Raw genomic sequence first — 19,522 nt, forward strand, 5'->3', positions numbered from 1 at the left:
ATTCATACTCAAATTGATGATTTGTAATCAAAATAAATGTTATTTTAGTAACTAAATTTTGCAGTGGTTTGTTACAGAGCAATAAATAACTGGAACAGGAGTCCGTATTGTGTAGGTCCTTCTAGACCTTTGTGAGAACCTTGGCTTTTCTCTTGAGCGATTTGGGAAGTCTCAGGATTGTTTTGAGTAGAAGAGTGATGAATCTGTTTTAATTAGATATAATATTTGAACTAGATCTCTTTGGCTACTTGGATGAGAATAAATGGAAGAGACAAAGGCAGAAAGAGGGAGTCGTGTATATAGTAGTATTTCATTTATATCATTGAACTTTTTACTCAGGAATTACTAAGATTATTATTAAGATTTTATGTTTCAGAGATAAACATTTCATTCTTTTACATTCTTGAATATTTTTATACACACATGCATACAAGAAAATAAAAAGACATTTTCATGCTTTATTTTGTTTGACATTCCTGAATATAAATCACCAAAGAAGGCAATTTTACACCCTCTTTTTTAGAACGTGGCAAAATAGGGTTATTGTTAGTGGATGAAGAATGAACTTAGATCAAATTACAATAACCACATTTTATTTATGCCACAGTAAATTTTGGACATTTTGCCCAATTATAAAAACTAGTATTGTTAAAACTTCTAGCCTAAATCTTTCATAGCCTTCCATAATCACCTACCTGCCTCCCCACCACCTACCCAAAACTTACTCCCTGTCTCTCTGTCTCACGTATTGCACTTTAGCCAAACTGGCCACCACCTTACAATTTCTCAAAGCTGACTTCCATCTGTGAGTGTTTTCATTGTTATTCCTTTTGTCTGGAATGCTTTTCTTCTAGGTATTTTTGTAGCTTACACTCTTAACTTCTTTATAAATCTTTTTTTTAAATGTTTTTATTTATTTTTGAGAAAGAGCACGAATGAGGGAGGGACAGAAGATCCGTAGCACTCTGTGCTGACAGCAGCGAGCCCATGTGGGGCTCAAACTCATGAACCGTGAGATCACTACCCAAGCAGAAGTCGGATGCTCAACTGACTGAGCCACCCAGACGCCCCACTGTTTCTTTTATGCTAATCCTCAAATGAGGATATCAGTGAGGCCTTCCCTGACTACCCTAGGTAATAATTAACCTCCTTCCTCTCAGCATCTCTATTTCCATTATAATACTTTATTTTTCTCTCTTATATTTGATATCTTTATTTTTCTCTATTGTGTTTATCATATTCCAACATATAGTTACTTGCCTCTCCCTTACTACAGCCAGAATGTGTACTCCATGAAGGCGGTGTTTTTGTCTGTTTTCTAGTGAAGATGCCTTACATTTACTAGGCAGTCAAAAAACAGATGACAAATAAATGACACTCTTGTGTAGGATTAATATCTTAAACAGTACCTTGAAAAGTTAATTATCGGGGTGCCTGGGTGGCTCAGTCGGTTAAGCGTCCAACTTTGGCCCAGGTCATGATCTCATGGTTTGTGGGTTTGAGCCCCGCGTCGGGCTCTGTGCTGACAGCTAGCTCAGAGCCTGGAGCCTGCTTCAGATTCTGTGTCTCCCTCTCTCTCTGACCCTCCCTTGCTCACGCTGTCTCTCTCTCTCAAAGAAATAAATAAAACAATAAAAAATGTTTTTAAAATAGAAAAGTTAATTACCTACGTAATAAATAATATTTGAAAATATTTTTCATTTTTCATATTTATAATTATACCTAAAATTATAGTTCCGGATATCTAATATTATTTTGCATTTTTGTTTTTCAACTTCTTATTTATTTATAAATTAGATTTTTCTTAAAGTAGTGGGACAGGTTTTTGAAATATTTTCCTAGCCTATCAGATGTCAGTCTGGAAAAACGATTGATTTTGAGATGACATACCCCTTGAGCTAATTATTTAAGAACTTAATATGACCAATCATTATTTGGTGGGGTTATCACTGAAAACCTTTTTCCCCCACTTTCTCTTGCCTAATGTGATTATCATTAACCTGGAACTTACTAGTTTTTCTTGCTTAAATTCAATAAGGAAAATGGAAAACCAGATTAATACCTATAATCATATTTTCTTAGATGTTTCCATGGTTTCTTAGGCTTTGGTTAGAGATAATGCTCCAACACTGAGTGTTATGTGGAAACTAATTTGACAATAAACTATTTGTAAAAAAATAAAAAAATAAAAAATAAAAACCCATAAAAAAAAAAAAAGAAATAATGCTCCAAGTGAGGAAAACTGATAATTTGAAAATTAAAACATTTTTTTAAAAATTAATAAGTAATCCTCTTTCCTCTGACTTCATACAAATCGTACAGTGTCAGTTTTTAAAGGCAGTTTTAGTTAATGGGAAGTTGTCATCCCATTGAACTTAACTAAATTTTGTTTCTTTTTAAACCAACATTTGTCATTTTCTGAGGTTTATTTATTTTTGGTTAACATAATTTTAATTCTTATAGCATAGTTTCAGATTTATAGCAACATATCTCAGCAATTTTCCTTAAACAACATGAATCAGAATTAGCTGGGGAACAGTTTAAAAATTGCCCTTACTTCTCACTTCAGCACACTCAATCAGAATCTCTGAGGATGGGAGCTGAGAACTCATTTAATTCTGTGCACACTAACAGTTAATTTAGAGGCTGGGCAACCATTTCTTTACATAATTGATACAAATAACTTTTATATGGAATTTTAGAGCAAAACATTATCTCCATTTCTAGGTATAGTGTTTCACTGTGTTATAATGAAATTACTGAAGTGTTTCTTTAGTTGTTGGCCTTAAACTTACTGATGTACTTGTTGATCCCCAGACAATATTTGCACAGTTTCAACACAGTCGAGAAAAAGCACTTCCTTCAGATAACATAAGACATGCTCTAGCAGAAAGCTTCAAAGATGAGCAGCGATTTCAGCTGGGCCTTATGGATGATGCTGCAGAGTGCTTTGTAAGTATTTTTGATAATCCCTAAATCAGGAGACTAGCTTGTTTTCCTTAAGTGATGTGAATTTTGAGATGAATGAAACATGAATTTATAACAATAGAAAGGAATCCAAACTGCTCAGTGGATCCATGTCTTCCCCTCCCTTCAAAACTGTGTTTCATGACTTTTGGTTTTGATTATTTGTGCTGCTGTCATTTTTATTCAGTGTTAGACTACTAGAATATTAAAAAAAAATTTTTTATTGGAACAAATATTTATTAAATATAAATTATGTCCTAAGTCAGTATTGTGCATCCACAGGGTTAATATGCGTGATGCATTTCCAGCAGTAACATTTCTCATTACATGCAGTGATTCTCTTTGGGAGAGAAAAGGATCTCGGTGGGCAGCTATCAGGGGTAGCAGTTCTGATTCACCCCTCACTCCAGGTTGAAAATCACTGACTGGGGCTGATGTTCCAAGACTGTGTTACCACCATATGGATAAGTAGAACATCCTTCTGAACAGTAACTAAACCTTATACACCATCTAAAAAACTAAACCTTATACACCTTCTAAAATATGTGTATTGATTATTAAATGTGTCATTGTTATAGATGATACCTATATTTAAAGAGGTAACCATTTCTTTTCTTAGTCTTGTATCTATTTGGTGAATTCTATAAATTCTTTCATCAGGAAACCTTTTAAGGTTTTCCTTGGCACATTATTTCCCTTGAAACCACTTTTTACTAGTTCTGGTGTCTACTCTCAGCATTATTTAAGCCTCTACTGGTATCCTTTCAGCCTATCTCCTTAAAGTATTCTTTAATGGCCAACAGATTAATAAAACTTTCTTCAGATTAATCTTTGCTCTTCAGATATTAAATCTGGACTCTCTTCTGACATTTCAGGCCGTTTAGTTAAGCTCTACTTCTTTGTGTCCTCCTTGAATTTTCCCTCCTAATGAGGGGGTTCAGTTCCTCAAACATGTCTTTTAAATTCTTGTTTTATAGCCTTTGGTTGAGTTCCTTATATTCAAAACTCCTAATGTAGCATTTGTTAAGGTTCAACCTAAGTCACACCTACTACATAGATAATGTATGGTCAAAGCATCCGAGTCAGTTCACTGAACTTGTGTAGAACTTACTGTCTATAGAATTCATTTGACATTTATATGTTATCATTTTTTTTAATGAGCATCTTTACTGTTTCCTTAGATGGAAAGCTCTTTGACTAATGCACTACTTAACACACTTTACATGTTGATTAAAATGTGTCAGAAACAGCATACACAGTTATAAAATATGCTTTTCATAATTCTCATGTTCATAATCGATCCATTATTTAAAATATAAATATATTTTGTACAATACCAAATTTTATAGTTTATTTTCACTTAAGTGAAATGTCCGATTATGTGATTTGATAATAGAAATTCTAGAATATCTAGAAATTTAGGCTTATATAATTGAATGGTTTTAAATTTCCTGAGGCAGAGGAGGTGGAATGTTTAGCTAATTAAACGAATCCATTGGAGGTGCCTGGGTGGCTCAGTTGGTTAAGCATCTGACCGCAGCTCAGGTCATGATTTACCAGTTCGTGGGTTTGAGTCCCAAGTTGGGCTCTATGCTGACAGCTCAGAACCAGGAGCTTGCTTCAGATTCTGTGTCTTCCTTACTCTCTGCCCTCCCCCACTTGCCCTCGATCTCTCTCTCCCTCCCCCCCTCCCCTCCTCCCCCTCTCCCTTTCCCTCTCTCCCCTCTCTGTCTCCCTCTCAAAAATAAACGTTAAAAAAAATAAAGAATCCATTCAATAGGCTTTTGCTAAAAAGGTTTATTTGTTAATGAAAGAAATATTTCTTATTGATCTGTATTATAAATTTGAAACTTCATATGAGATTTGTTTGCAGAGCAGACTTCTTGCATTAGAATGTTAGTGTAGGTATTGCAAGCCTTTGTCATTGCTATTTTAATGTGAGTTATACAGACTTTAAAAATGTCCCAAGTAGGATTTTTAAGAGATTAACTGCTGTTTTCAATGTGAGAATGCTGGAAACATGGGAAACCTATGTTTTCTATTAAATTCTAGATGTCAGCCACCATGAATTGATTTTGTTAAGGATTTTAAAGATATATATTAAATAAATATGTTGCTTTTATTAAATTAAAAATAATCCTACAAAAGGTGAATAAATGAACGGTATTTGAAAGATTGATTAAATAGGGAAGCTGAAAAGCTGACAATATAAAAGATGTGTTAAATTTAATGCTTTGGAAAATCTTAAAAAGATTTTTAAATGTATAAAGTTAAAAATAGTTGTATTATGAAGAGTCTTCTGTAAGATTCACACTCATTTGTCTTTTAATTTTTAAATTAGGAAAATATATTGGAGAGGATTCATTTTCATATAGTGCCAAGCAGAGATGCAGACATGTGTACCTCTAAATCTTGTATCACTCACCAGAAGTTTGCCATGACTCTGTATGAACAGGTGAGATGGCTTAACCTCTTTATCAGATATTATATTTGTTACTACTATATTTACTTACATATATTTGTATTTTGGTATATAACATATATAAATATAGGTAACATATATATGATATTTATGTTTTAAGATTGATAAATTAAACATGTTTTTACCTGTAGTGTGTGTGTCGTAGCTGTGGAGCGTCATCAGATCCTCTACCTTTTACAGAATTTGTGCGGTACATTTCTACAACAGCCCTATGGTAAGAACCTATTAAAGCATATTTGCCAAAGATGCTAATAACACATTTAAGCACATTGAGCATTTATTTTATAAAACCATAACATCTGTGAATATCTACTCTCTGTCTTATACTTAAAAAATATGGGACCATCAGAGGTGCTGAGTGATGTCTGTCTCAGTTGGATGTTTCTGATTTAGCCTAAAATGTATACTTACTGAAATGTACCAAATATTCATCAAAGTTTGTATCTATTTATATTTATACCAAGTTTTTGGAATTGTGAAAGAGAGCTTAAAATGCAAGCTCAGTGGTAAATGGAGCTGCACATGATTTCTTCAGTTTTGCTAAGGGTGCTGTCTTTGTAGTGACCTATCAGCTCCACATTCTTTCAGGGTGATGGAAGCTAGGGTAAGCAGAAAAGGAGGGGGGGAGGAAGTGAAAATAATTCTTTGTTAGATTTTTTTTTTGAGTTCAAGGCCTCAGTATTCAACTGAAATAAAAATTTGCCCATGCTTGCCTGTCCCCTCCCTCCCTGTCCATGGAACATTAGCTAGTTAGGTATCCAAAATGACAAGATGATCCCTGGACTTTACATAATAAGAATTGTTTGAACACTTTCTGACAAGTATTTGAGAATATAAATATTTGATATATGATAAACAGTGAATAAATGTTTATAGGTATTTTAATACAAAAACCAAAACATGGATTAATAATTATTAATCAGAATACATCAGTTCAAGAGTTAGTTACTAAATACTATCCGGGTGCCTGGGTGGCTCTCTTGGTAGAGCATCCACCCTAGGCTCAGGTCATGATCTCGTGGATGATCTCGTGGTTCATGATTTTGAGCCCCACATTGGGCTTTGTGCTGACAGCTCAGAGCCTGGAGCCTGCTTCAGATTCTGTTCTCCCTCTCTCTCTGTCCCTCCCCTACTCACACTCTGTTTCTTTCTAAAAAATAAGTAAACAAACAAAAAAAAATGTTTAATGCTATCAGTATTTTAATCATTGTACAAAGTGCATATCAGGTGCTTATCTGTTTTATTATGTTATTAAACTACCTGGCTTTTTTTGATATAACACAATATTTCTTAAAGACTGTTGAATAATAGCAATTTGGTTATTTGCGTGTGTTTAGTATCTTTCTTAATACATACAGAGTTGGGGGGCATTAGTTTAAAGAAACATTCCCTAAACTTCAGTCAGTTATAGGTTCATTTTTTTCACTTTGTATGAAGAGTAGGATTGTGTCTGAATAAGGATAGGCCACACAGTAAAAACTATAAAACTTTAAGTCTACTTTGAAACTGTCATATAAAACAAGTGTTCCGAGGCAGTATCTTATGTAACAAGAGTTGGAGCTCCATCATTCTCTCTGTGATCCACACCAGAAATTGCAAGAAATCAGACTTTAAATGGTAATTATTATGGGTGACCCTTCGGTAACACAGGTTTGAACTACACAGGGCCACTTAGATGGAGATTTTTCAATAACTATACATACAGTACTGTAAATGTATTATATCTTCCTCATGATTTTCTTAATGACATTTCCTTTTTCTTAGCTTTTTTGTAAGAATACAGTATATAATACATACAGCATACAAAACGTGTTAATTGACTGTTATTGGTAAGGCTTCCGGTCAACAGTAGGCTTTTAGTAGTCAAGTTGAAGGCAGGTGACAAGCTAATATGTGGATTTTGGACTCTGAAGGTTGGTGCCCCTACCTCCATGTTATTTAAGGGTTAGTTGTCACTTTCTTTTCATTGGAAATAAGTATTGAATACCAATTATTGAATTCCAGGCTTTATAAAAATTGTCATTTTTAATGTTAGCAGAAACACTGTTTTGAATGAGCTTATTAGATTTAGTTCATCTTAATATACTTACGAAGTGCTTTAGAAGAATGGGTGCTTTTAGTTGTTACTGAATACTGTATATTATTAAATCATGGAACTGTAAAATATATCCAGCTCTAGGACAGTTACAGATGTTACTACTAAGTAGCACCAGAACATCTAGAATGGAAACTAGTAAGGATATTTGAGGTTACATTACATTTCTTTTTGAAAATATTTAAATAATTGTTTAAAGATTATATATATTTTGGTATATAAAAATTTGATTCTAAGAGATTAAACAAAAAGTGGCATAGATACCCTACCTAGGCTCTAATGAAATGGTCAGCACTCATTAAGCATAAACTTGGCCTAAATAATTTTGTTTTTGACTTCTGCATTAATCAGCAAAGGGCCCTTTGTTAGCTGAAAATGGTAACTTTGTTTCTGAGAGTTTGAGGCCATAGAGGAAGCCTTTTCCATAATTTGATTTGTTGTCCTTGTTAGGCCAAAGTTTAAACTCAAGTCCCTACTCATTAAATAATAATGTAAAAGAAACATTTGACTTAGAACTTGGAACATCTTATTACCTCATGCATGTAGTTCCAGAAAGTAGTAATATTTAGTGTTATTCTATTCTGAACCTAATGTTTTTCATCATGCACCTGCCAAATTTCATAATTTTTCATTTTATGGAAGTTTAGTTTATGGTTAGTTTTTCAGACAAAACCTGTTTTAAGACAGGAAAGATGATCATACCCATATTGAGAACTTAATTTCTTTCCATACGTAGTCAGATCTTTTTAAAGTTCATAGGACACATTTGAGACTCCTTTTTCCTTCTGTAGCAATGAAGTGGAAAGAATGATGGAAAGGCATGAACGTTTTAAGCCTGATATGTTTGCAGAATTGCTACAAGCAGCAAATACAACTGATGACTATAGGAAATGTCCTGTAAGTATAATTTGGAGAAAACTGGTATGCTTATATGTTTGCAAACTTGAAAATAGACATTTAGAAATTACCATGTAAATATTAATTATACATGGAATTAATTTTTCAGGGGCACCTGGGTGACTCAGTCAGTCAGCGCCTGACTCTTGATTTTGACTTAGGAAGTGGTCTCACAGTTGTGGGGTCAAGCCCTGTGCTGACATAGCAGAGCCTGCTTGGGATTCTCTCTCCCTTCACTCTCTGCCTGTCCCCCCCCCCCAAAATAAATAAATAAACTTTAAAATTAATGCTATTTTTTCAGTGTTATTTTAGGCAACTCTTTATACCATGTGAGCTATTAATTGAGCACTATTTAAAAACTCTTTGTGAAGGATTTAGTGTATGCTGATTAATTTTTTAAAGTTCTGACATCTTTCATTGGACTTAAGGGAAAGTCTTTTTCCCTTTAAACATTACAAATGGTATTCTTTTTTCTAATATAATATTACTGATCACTTCAAGTGATCAATATTTTTCTCATTTTTTTAGATTGAATTCTTGTTTTAAAATTACAAAGATACCAAAGAATGTACTTTGATTTAAAATAAACTTCTTGTTTAATCAATAATTAATACAGATAGTTTGATAAAAGTCCATTTTAGTATGCTGAAAAAAAAGATTTTTGGTATATGTCAAGATTGTTAATGTATAGTAAAAACTTTGTAAGCCATCACCTATGATATATATGTTTCAGTAATTTCAAAATTTGCCTTTTATGTTTTTCTTCAGAGTAACTGTGGCCAAAAAATAAAAATTCGTCGTGTTTTAATGAATTGCCCAGAGATTGTTACAATTGGTTTAGTCTGGGATTCTGAGCATTCTGACTTGACTGAAGATGTTGTTCGGAATCTAGCAACACATCTTTATCTTCCTGGGGTATCTCAACTGTTTTCATTGACTTCCTTTTTGTTTTTAAATTCTTTTAAAACATACTTGTATACTATGATACATTTTTTCAGAATTAAATTTTCTTTCTAAAGGAAAGATGTAGTCCTGATAAAGTTCATCAAATCAGGCTAAGTGGAATGCCTTTCTTGCACAGACTAGTAATGGCTTTTAATTATAAACAGTCTCGTGCTCTAATTCTGTATCACTTTTGAATGGTGATATTGATGATAAATATGTGTGTTTGTGTGTATGGTAATGACCAGTATAAATTTTAACCTAGAAATGTTTAAGATTCAAAATTCATCTACAGCACTGATCTTTTAATATGAATAATAATATATTTTGAATTGGTTCACAATTTACAATTGTAAATTGTAATCTTTTAGATAATTATCTTTTAGATAATATGTTTAATGTACATTCAAACATGTGGTTTAGTAAAAAATTATTAGGAGCTGTGTAATTTGTCCCCCATTTCCAGTTTATGTATATAAAGTGTCAATTCTGTGTTATTGGAGGCAATGTGTTACTTTGTTACTGAACTAAATTGTAGTAATTTTATTGAGCTAATGGTTATAGTTAATAGTAACAATTAATAGTAATTCTGTTCAGTGCAATGTCAGCGGTGCCTTCTATACTAATATAATACTGGATTGCGGAAGCTTATAAGAAATATTTTTCATAGTCTAACACATGACTCACCAAATTATTGTTCCTCATTTTTAAAAAGATACAGTATTAAATACATGTTATTATTTTTTAAAACAGCTTTTTTATAGGGTTACTGATGAAAATGCCAAAAATAGTGAACTTCACCTTGTCGGGATGATCTGCTATACCAGCCGACATTATTGTGCCTTTGCTTTTCATACCAAGAGTTCCAAGTGGGTATTTTTTGATGATGCGATGGTGAAGGAGGTAAGTGATACTTTTACTGTGATGATTATTGTGATGTTTGTTTTTTAGGAATAAATGAAATCATGATATATTAAATGTATATCACATAATGATAAAATTATGTACTGATTAAATACTTATTACAAAATTATTATTATATAAAATAATAAATGACCTTAATGATAATAGCATTGTTAAGTTCATGCTCCCTTTTTTTAATTTTTTAAATCTGGTTTATTTTAAAGCCAACTTTTAAGCCAGTCTATTTGCAGAATAATAAAAAGGTGACTAATAAATGTTAGAATGCAAATATGTAACTGTCAGTGATTCGTAAGTATTCCCTTTTGCCCGATGCAGAGTTGCTCTCTGTATTTCTTTGTGAATGATTCACAATTGCTTTGTATAATTAGGAAAATTTGCTGTTTTTTTTTTTTTATTTATTATGACTGCCTTTTCAAGCTTTTTGGTATTCAGAATTGGATATACCTATTATATCTTTTGTAAATTATTTATTCAAACATTATAGTATTTAGCAAACTAGTGAATAAGAGTTTGTAATAAGGAGTGTGTATCAGAATCACCCTTGGAGCTTTTGAAAAAATTCTATTCTATCAGGAACTTCATCAGCTTCACCATTCTTTCCCTCCAAAAAGAGGGCTCCGAGTAATAACCAAGTGATCTCCAAGGTCAGAAAGATCCAAAGTGACAGAGACGGAAATACTCAGACAAGAGTGTGACAACTGCTATTTTAGTATAGAGAGATTATATAGATGCTGTTTCAGTATAGGAAAATAACAGACTGGGACAAAATATTTGTCAAGCATATATCTATAAAGATTATATCCAGAATATATAAGGACTCTTAAAACTCAATAATTAAAAGATAAGTCAATTAAAAATGGGCAGAAAAGATAATAGGGGAAGATAGTGGAGTAGGAGGACCCTAAGCCCACCTTGTCCCGTGGAAACAACTAGATAACACTCACATCAGTGTAAATAACCCAGAAAACTACTCAAAGACTGTCAGAACAAACTCCACAACTGAAGGTAGAGAGGATGCCACATTGAGTAAGGGAGGAAGGGCAGAGACATGGTGGGGAGCTAAACAGATCACAGGCTGCCTGCAGGAGGGAGGGACTTGGGGTGAGAAAAAGGGAGAGCAACAGACTATCCCCATAATATTTGGCTTTGAAAACTAAAGGGCTGAATTTCACAAGTTCTTAGAACCAATAGGACTTAATACTAGCAAACTAAATCCAACGATACATTAAAAAAATCATCTACCATGATCAAGTGGGATTTATTCCTGGGTTGCAAGGAGAGTTTAACAATTGCAAATCAATGAACATGATATACCATATTAATAAAAGAAAGGATAAGAAACCCCATGATCATTTCAATAGATGCAGGAAAAGCATTGACAGAGTACAATATACATTCATGATAAAAGCCCTCAACAAAGTAGATTTAGAGGGAACATACCTCAACATAATAAAGGCCATATATGAAAAAACCCACAGCTAACATCACTCAGTGGGGAAAAAAACAGGTTTTCCTCTATGGTCAGCAGCAAGACAGGGATGTCCAACATCACATCTCACCATTACTATTGAACACGGTACTGGAAGTCCTAGCCACAGCAATCAGACACCAAGAAGAAAAGGTCCAAATTAGCAAGGAGGAAGTAGAACTTTCACTATTTGCAGATGACATGATACTTTATGTAGAAAATCCTAAGACTCTGCCAAAAAATTGTCAGAATTGATAAAATTAGTAAAGTCACAGGATACAAATCAATGTACAGAAATCAGTTGCATTTCTATACACCAGTAACGAAGTAACAGAGATATCAAGGAATCAATCCTATTTACATTTGTACCAAAAACGGTTAAGATACCTAAGGAATAAACCTAACCAAAGAGGCGAAAGACCTGTACTCTGAAAACTAAAAACACTGTTGAAATTGAAGATGACACAAAGAAATGAAAAAACACCCCATGATCATAGACTGGAAGAACAAATATTGTTAAATGTCTCTACTACCCAAAGATGTCTAAACATTTAATGCAATCCATATAAAAAAAAAACCAGCATTTTTCACAGCTAGGAGAAATGAGCCTAAAATTTATGTGGAACCACAAAAGACTCTTAAGTAGCCAACACAACCTTGAAAAAGAAGCAAAGCTGAAGGCATCACAATTCCGGAGTTCAGATTATATTACAAAGCTGTAGTGATCAAAAACAATATGGTACTGGCACAAAAGTAGACAAAGAGATCAATGGAACAGAATAGAAAACTCCAAAAGGAGTCCACAACTATATGGTCAATTTATCTTTGACAAAGCAGTAAATAATATTCAATAGGAAATAGTCTCTTCAAAAAATGATGCTGGGAAATTGGAACAGCAACATACAGAAGAATCAGACTGGACCACTTTTTCACAGTATGCACAAAAATAAATTCAAAATAGGTTAAATGTAAGGCTTGAAAACATAAAAATCACAGAGGAGGACACAGGCCGTAACCTTTTTAATGTTGTCTATAGCAACTTCCTTCTGGATATGTCTCCTGAGGCAAGAGAAACAAAAGCAAAAATAAATTATTGGGACTTCATCAAAATAAAAACTTCTGCACAGCAAAAGAAACAGTCAACAAAACTAAAAGGCAACCAACAGAATGGGAGAAGATATTTGCAAATGATATATCTGATAAAGGGTTAGTATCCAAAATAAATAAACAAGATATAAAACTCACAGGCTGAAAAATGAATAATCCAATTAAAAAATGGGGAGAAGACATGAATAAACATTTCTTTAAAGAAGACATACAGATAGTCAACAGACACATGAAGAGATGCTCAGCATCATTGACCATCAGGAAAATACAAATCAAAACTACAATTAGATATCATCTCAGCACCTGTCAGAAGGGCTAAAATCAACAACACAAGAAACAACAAGTGTTGGTGAGGATGTGAAGAAAGGGAAAAGACTCTTGCACTGTTGGTAGAAATGTAAACTGGTGCAGCCACTCTGGAAAACAATATGGAGTTTTTTCAGAAAGTTAAAAATAGAACTACTCTAGAATCCAGCAATTGGCATTACTTGGTATTTAAAGAATACAAAATTTAAAAAATGCAAAAATTCATTCAAAGGGATATATGCGCCCTGATTTGTAGCAGCATTATTTATAATAGCCAAATTAAGGAAACAGACCACATGTCCATTGACTTGAATGGATAAAGATGTGGTGTACACACACACACACACACACACACACACACACACAGGAATATTACTCAGCCATCAAAAAGAATGAAATCTTGACACTTGCAATGGGTGGAGCTAGAGAGTGTTATGCTAAGGGAAATCAGAGAAAGACAAATATCATATGATTTCACTTATATGTGGAATTTAAGAAACCAAATAAACGAGCAAAGGGGGAAAAAGAGGCAAACCAAGAAACAGACCCAACTATAGAAAACAAACTGGGGACACCTGGGTAGCTCAGTTGATTGAGCTTCCAACTCTTAATTTCAGCTCAGGTCAGGATCCCAGGGTCGTGGGATCAAGCCCTGTGTCAGGCTCCATGCTGAGCATGGAGGCTACTTAAGATTCTCTTCTTCTGTCCCTCTTCTCTGCTTGTTCTCTCTCTCTCTCTCTCTCAAATAAAAAATAAAATAGAGAACTGATGGCTACCAGAGGGAGGTGGGTGGGAGGATGAGCGAAAGGGGGTAGGAATTAAGGAGTGCACCTGTGATTAACATGAAATGACATATGAAAGTATTGAATTACTGAATTGTACACCTGAAACTAATATTACACTGTATGTTAGTTACCTAACTGGAATTTAAATAAACACTTAAAAAATTAATTACATAAACTAAAACACATATACACAAAATATGCTCACAATACATATGTGACTTGCCTACCATTTTACATGTGATACTAATTCAGAAATGGAAAATGGAGAGACAAGGAGAAACTAAGCGCTCCTAGACAAAGCTTTGACATGTAAAATTTAGCTTGAAGACTTCAACATCCCTTTTCTTCTTCTACCTTTTCCCCAACCATGATGTGCCCCTGTTCCTGAGAGCTCCTCTCCTCTATGACTCCACAACTCTTGAGGCTCTGGTCCAGAATTTAACAGGTTTACTTGTGGGGTTGGTTTTGTGGGGTTTTTTTTTTTGTTTTTTTTTTTCCTTTTTTTTTTTTTTTTTTTGTCTGTATCAAAATTTCCTTTTATTTGATCTTTTAGCAGCAAGATCAAATACAAGGAAAATCTGTGGTCTGGGAAACCCTACAGAGAGCTCCTGAGATCATACAGTATTGTAGTTGTTCACCTTGTTTACCTTTAAAGAAAATCATGAGAAAAGTAAATCTGACCAAAGTATCTTAATGTCAGCAGAGGAAGTCTATAGTGCTGTCACAAGGACTTCTAAGAAGGGGGAGTGAAGGGCTCATTTAGCTATGAGTGACTCTGCAACCCAGAGTGACTCCTTGGTCTTTGAGTGTATCCATTGCGTAGTGCCCTGGTGGCTCATGGGAACGCATTAAGGACAGTCTGGAAGGCTGGCGTGATAAGGTGAGAGGAGTGCTCACAGTATCTTTCTTGCCCCACGGTTAGGAGAATCCTCTCAGGGGCCATCCTTCTCCCCTGTGATGTGAAGTGCATTCTGTTTTGCCTTGTCAGCTCCTGAACCTTTATAATACACATCAGGACCTGAGTAGCCAGAGAACCTAGCTGAAGGCAAAGAGGTGCTGACCGTAGGAAAAGAACAGGCATGGAAAGAGGAGAAGGGTGAGAGACCTGAGAGCCTTCCAGGTCTGAGTTTGAAAAACAGTATCTTTTTGGAGTTTGGGATGAAAGTGAAATGAGTGTCCCAGCCAGAGGTATGAAGAAGGAAAGAGAGCAAAATGAAAAAAAGAATTGCAAGGTTTTTGTGTGTAAGAATTATTGGCTGTAATTGCTTTCAGGCATAATTAAAATAAAGGTTTAATTTACTTTTCTATTTAAAAAATCTTAGAATTAAAAAAAATCCATGGATTTGGTTCTGAAGATCCTGAGAGTGGAGAGCCATAGGAGTGGAGTTCCTGCCCTTAAAAAAAAAATGCTATTCAGTAAAATATTAGGTACAAGGAAAATAAAAATTCAGTTCACAGTGAGATTTTATTATTTACCTGTTAGAAAGCAAAAATTTAAAAAACTGACTATACCAAGAGTTGGTGAGGATGTGATCTCTCACAGAAGAATGGTGGAAATGGAGAATGAACTTTAGAAAACAGCTTATCAATTTCTTATAAACTTAAACATGTACTTACCATACAAACTAGTAATTCCACTCCTTTGAAAACATGCCCATACAGTGCTCGCTTCGGCAGCACATATACTGAAAACATGCCCATACAAAACTTGTACTTTAATGTTTATAGTAGTTTTGTTCATAATAACAAAAACTGGAAACAACTCACATGTCCATATGCAGGTGAGTGGATAAACAAATTGTGTTATAAGCATTCAATGGAATATGATACTCAGCAGTAAAAAGTAGTGAACTATTTATTGAAAGATGCAATAATGTGGAAAAATCTGAAAAGGAGTATGTTAAAGAATAAGACCTAAACAACTATGATTCTCCCTATGTAAAATTCATGAAAAGGAAAAACCGGAGTGACAGAAAGTAAATCATTAGTTGCCAGTCACTGCAAAGTGGGTACAAGGGAAGTTTTTGGGGGCAGGAGATACATGATTGTATGTGTACATTTGTCAGAATTCATTGGCTAATATTCTGTAATTGGGTAGTTTTATTTCATGTAAAGTATACTCAATAAAGCCAATGAGAAAATTTGGGTATTTATATTCTATTATAAACATTTTGCTCAAATTATTCAGTACTTTGATATAGCAGTTTATTAACAAGTTCTGTCTTGAGTCCATGTGTAGCAACATCACTCTTTCCATCCACATAGTTTAGCTTAAATGGTCAAAATTTGAAGGAAGAATCGACTGTATGGTTACCCTGTGAGTTTTATGTTTGTTTTCAAATTACTCCGTTTCCTCAAGTATCTCAGAATCCAGGGTCAGGAGGGTAAACAGCTCAATATGTGTAGTTTGAAAAAGCTCTTTTTTTTTTTTTTTTTAAATATCCCTTCCTTCTATGCAAAAGCCAATATTCTAAAGTACTTTGCTTTTTATATGGTTGGTTTTATTTTTTTAATCAAATTTATAGAAGTATAATTTATAAATATTAAAATGCACCAATTTAAGTATATAGTTTGGGCTTGGACAAGTGTGTATATATCCATGTAACCTACATAATCATTATATAGAACAGTTTCATCACCCGGAAAATTCTGTCATGTCCCTTTACTGTCAATACCCTCTTACCTGGACCTCAGAAGAACACTGATCTCGCTATAGATTAGTTTTGTTCATTCTACAGTTTTGTAAGAATGGTGTCTTACAGTCTCTCTTCTCTGGGTTTGGCTTTCTTTTACCAAGCATAATGCCTTTTAAGATTCATTTGTGTTCAAAAAAAGATTCATTCATTGTTATTGCTGTGTTCCATTGTATGGCTGTATAACACTTTATCCACTTACCTGCTGAAGTATGAATAGTTTTTGAGTGAACATAATTTTTCCCCCATTGCGCTTAGCTGATACTCAGAAGTGGAACTTCTGGGTGGTATAAGTGTATGTTAAACTCTACAAGGAACTTGAAAGTTGATTGTCAAAGTGATTGTACCAATTTACAGTCCTGTTAAGTAAGCAGTGTGTAAGAGTTCCAGTTGCTCTGCATTCTCAGTAGCATTTTATGTTGTTAATCTTAGCCCTTTTAATGAATGCATAATATTATCTCAGCGTGGTTTTATTTTGCATTTCCCTTATGATTCATAATGTTTTGAGTACTTTTTTGTGTGCTTGTTGGCCATTCTTATATTTTTTTGGTAAAGTGTCTTCAGATGTTTTGCCCATTTTAAATTGGATTATCTAATTAATGAATTATAGAGATTCTTTGAACTGCACACCAGTCCTTTATTAGATGTATGTGGCTTGTTGTTTTTCATTTCCTTAATGGTATCTTTCAAAGAGCAGTAGTTATGAAGGCCATTTTATACCTTTTTTCTTCTGTGGTCTGTTTGATGTCCTAAGAAATCTTTAACTACTCCAACCTTAAGATTTCTCTTTATTTGCTTCTATAAGTTTTATAATTTTTGTATGACTCATTTGGTTTAATTTTTGTGCTGTGCATGTGTAGTGGTATCAAAGTTCATTTTCTCATATGGCCATCCAGTTTTCTAGCTCCATTGTCGAATAGACTCTTATGTTTCTCCATTAATGCTGGTAAATTTTGTCAAAAGTCAGTCAACCATGTATCTGGAAAAACTTTTTAAGTGGTAGCCTGAATCTTCATATAGCAGGTGTACAATTTTACCCATCAGTTTTTTTTAATGATAGTGTTTAAAAGATTTTTATTTAGACTAGTTTAAAATAAAAGTGATCAGATAACATGATGAACAACTGAACAACTAGCATCTGAATTCTTTAAAATTTTTTAATATACAAATTAACTCAGTCTCTGCTATTTATGTAGTACATTACGCAATTTTGTTTTGTTTTTCTTCATTGTGGTTTTTTAAAGGTTGGAACTAGATGGAAGGATGTGGTCTCCAAGTGTATCCGATGCCACTTCCAGCCACTGCTTTTGTTTTATGCAAACCCAGATGGCACAGCAGTTTCTACTGAAGATGCGCTTAGGCAGGTCATCAACTGGTCACATTATAAATCTGTTGCAGAAAATATGGGTAATTTTTAAAAGTTCTTTTTAGTGGTTTTTTTTTATAGTATCACAATCACATTAAGATAAAATGAGTTTTGAGGATAATTTCAAAATTTAGTTTTGGTAAAACAGTTCAGGAAAATTTTATTACCTTGAGTTAATCTTTATATCTTTCCTCACTGGTGGCCTCTCAAACACCCTCAAGAGTCACCCACTTCTGTGGTCACACAAGCACAGAAGGGTTTACTTGGCTGGAAGCTGTTTCTAGCAGTAAATATTGAGATAAAGTGACTTATACACTGAAAAAGCCCAAAGGAGCCTAGGCCCATTTTTAGATGCGTTACAGAACATATTGAAATCCTTTAAAAATGTCAATCCTGAGTATCTGGGTGGCTCAGTCTGCTAAGTGTCTGACTCTTGATTTCAGCTCAGGTCATGATCTCATGGTAGTGAGATCAAGCCCCGAGTTGGGCTCCATACTGAGCATACTGAGCTTGGAGCCTGCTTAGGATTGTTGTGGTCCCTCCCTCTCTGCCCCTCACACACACATGTTCAATAAATAAATAAATAAATAAATAAATAAATAAAATAAAATATAGGGATGCCTAGGTGGCTCAGTTGATTAAGCCTGAGTCTTAATTTCCGCTCAGGTCATGATCGCATCATTGGTTGGTTCAGGCCCCGAGTTGGGCTAACTGNCCAAAGCCTTTGAGTTTGTAAGTGATTGTCTACATTATTAAAAATGATTTGGGGTGCCTGGCTCAGTCGGTGGAGCATGCAGCTCTTGATCTCAGGATTGTAGGTTCGAGCCCTACATTGGGTGTAGAGATTACTTAAAAATAAAATCTTTAAAAAAAAAAAGATTCAAACTTCATTTCTTCTGGTGGGGAGGAGGATGGGAATAATACATTTTTGTTTGTTGTTTAAGGATGTGAAAAGCCCATAATTTATAAGCCAGATAATTCAAAAGAGAATGGATTTGGTGATCAGGCAAAACAGAAAGAAAATCAGAAATGTCCAGCAGATAATATTTCATCACTTAATCGGAACCACATTCAAACAAGTGGCGGAAGAGGGCTAAGTATGTGTTTAAGTTGTCATTTTTACATTGTCCCCAAGTAATTATGCTTCCCCCCCCTTTCTTGTTTACTATATCTGTAATTTCTAGTGAGTACCATACAGAAGGAGAGTGCTTAACTAACTTTTTTTGGCCATGAAGAGAAAATAACTAGATGATAACATTTTGTCTTTTAACATAAGCATTTCTCTCAGACTTGTAGTTTTATCTGAACAGTTTGAACTTGACTACTGTTTGGGTTTCTCCATACGCTGAGGCCTGTAGAGGCTAGAGGCAATCTGGACTGTTACCAAAGTCGTCATACAGCTTTTCCTTCTAGGAGTTAAATATTAACTTGGAGAGGAAAAACATGAGTTAATAATTTGGCTCCTAGGCTAAAATTAAATTTACCATTAG

General features: G+C 34.2%; 1 protein-coding gene across 7 annotated transcripts in view; it reads left to right on the forward strand.

Moving 5' to 3' along the window:
- The window catches only part of USP53 (ubiquitin specific peptidase 53), a 64,488-nt gene that overhangs the window by 28,520 nt on the left and 16,446 nt on the right, over positions 1–19,522 (forward strand). For 6 of the 7 annotated variants that reach the window (XM_077752764.1, XM_077752769.1, XM_077752766.1 and 3 more), the window contains 8 exons: positions 2,818–2,952; positions 5,309–5,422; positions 5,581–5,663; positions 8,336–8,441; positions 9,210–9,356; positions 10,137–10,286; positions 17,911–18,073; positions 18,977–19,129. In XM_077752764.1, the coding sequence (XP_077608890.1) occupies positions 2,818–2,952; positions 5,309–5,422; positions 5,581–5,663; positions 8,336–8,441; positions 9,210–9,356; positions 10,137–10,286; positions 17,911–18,073; positions 18,977–19,129 (1,051 nt within the window). The remainder of the gene's footprint in view (positions 1–2,817; positions 2,953–5,308; positions 5,423–5,580; positions 5,664–8,335; positions 8,442–9,209; positions 9,357–10,136; positions 10,287–17,910; positions 18,074–18,976; positions 19,130–19,522) is intronic. The other variant, XM_077752768.1, reaches the window with a different exon arrangement.

This window comes from Crocuta crocuta, unplaced genomic scaffold, assembly GCF_008692635.1.
Source record: "Crocuta crocuta isolate KB4526 unplaced genomic scaffold, BGI_CrCroc_1.0 scaffold451, whole genome shotgun sequence".
Lineage (NCBI taxonomy): Eukaryota > Metazoa > Chordata > Mammalia > Carnivora > Hyaenidae > Crocuta > Crocuta crocuta.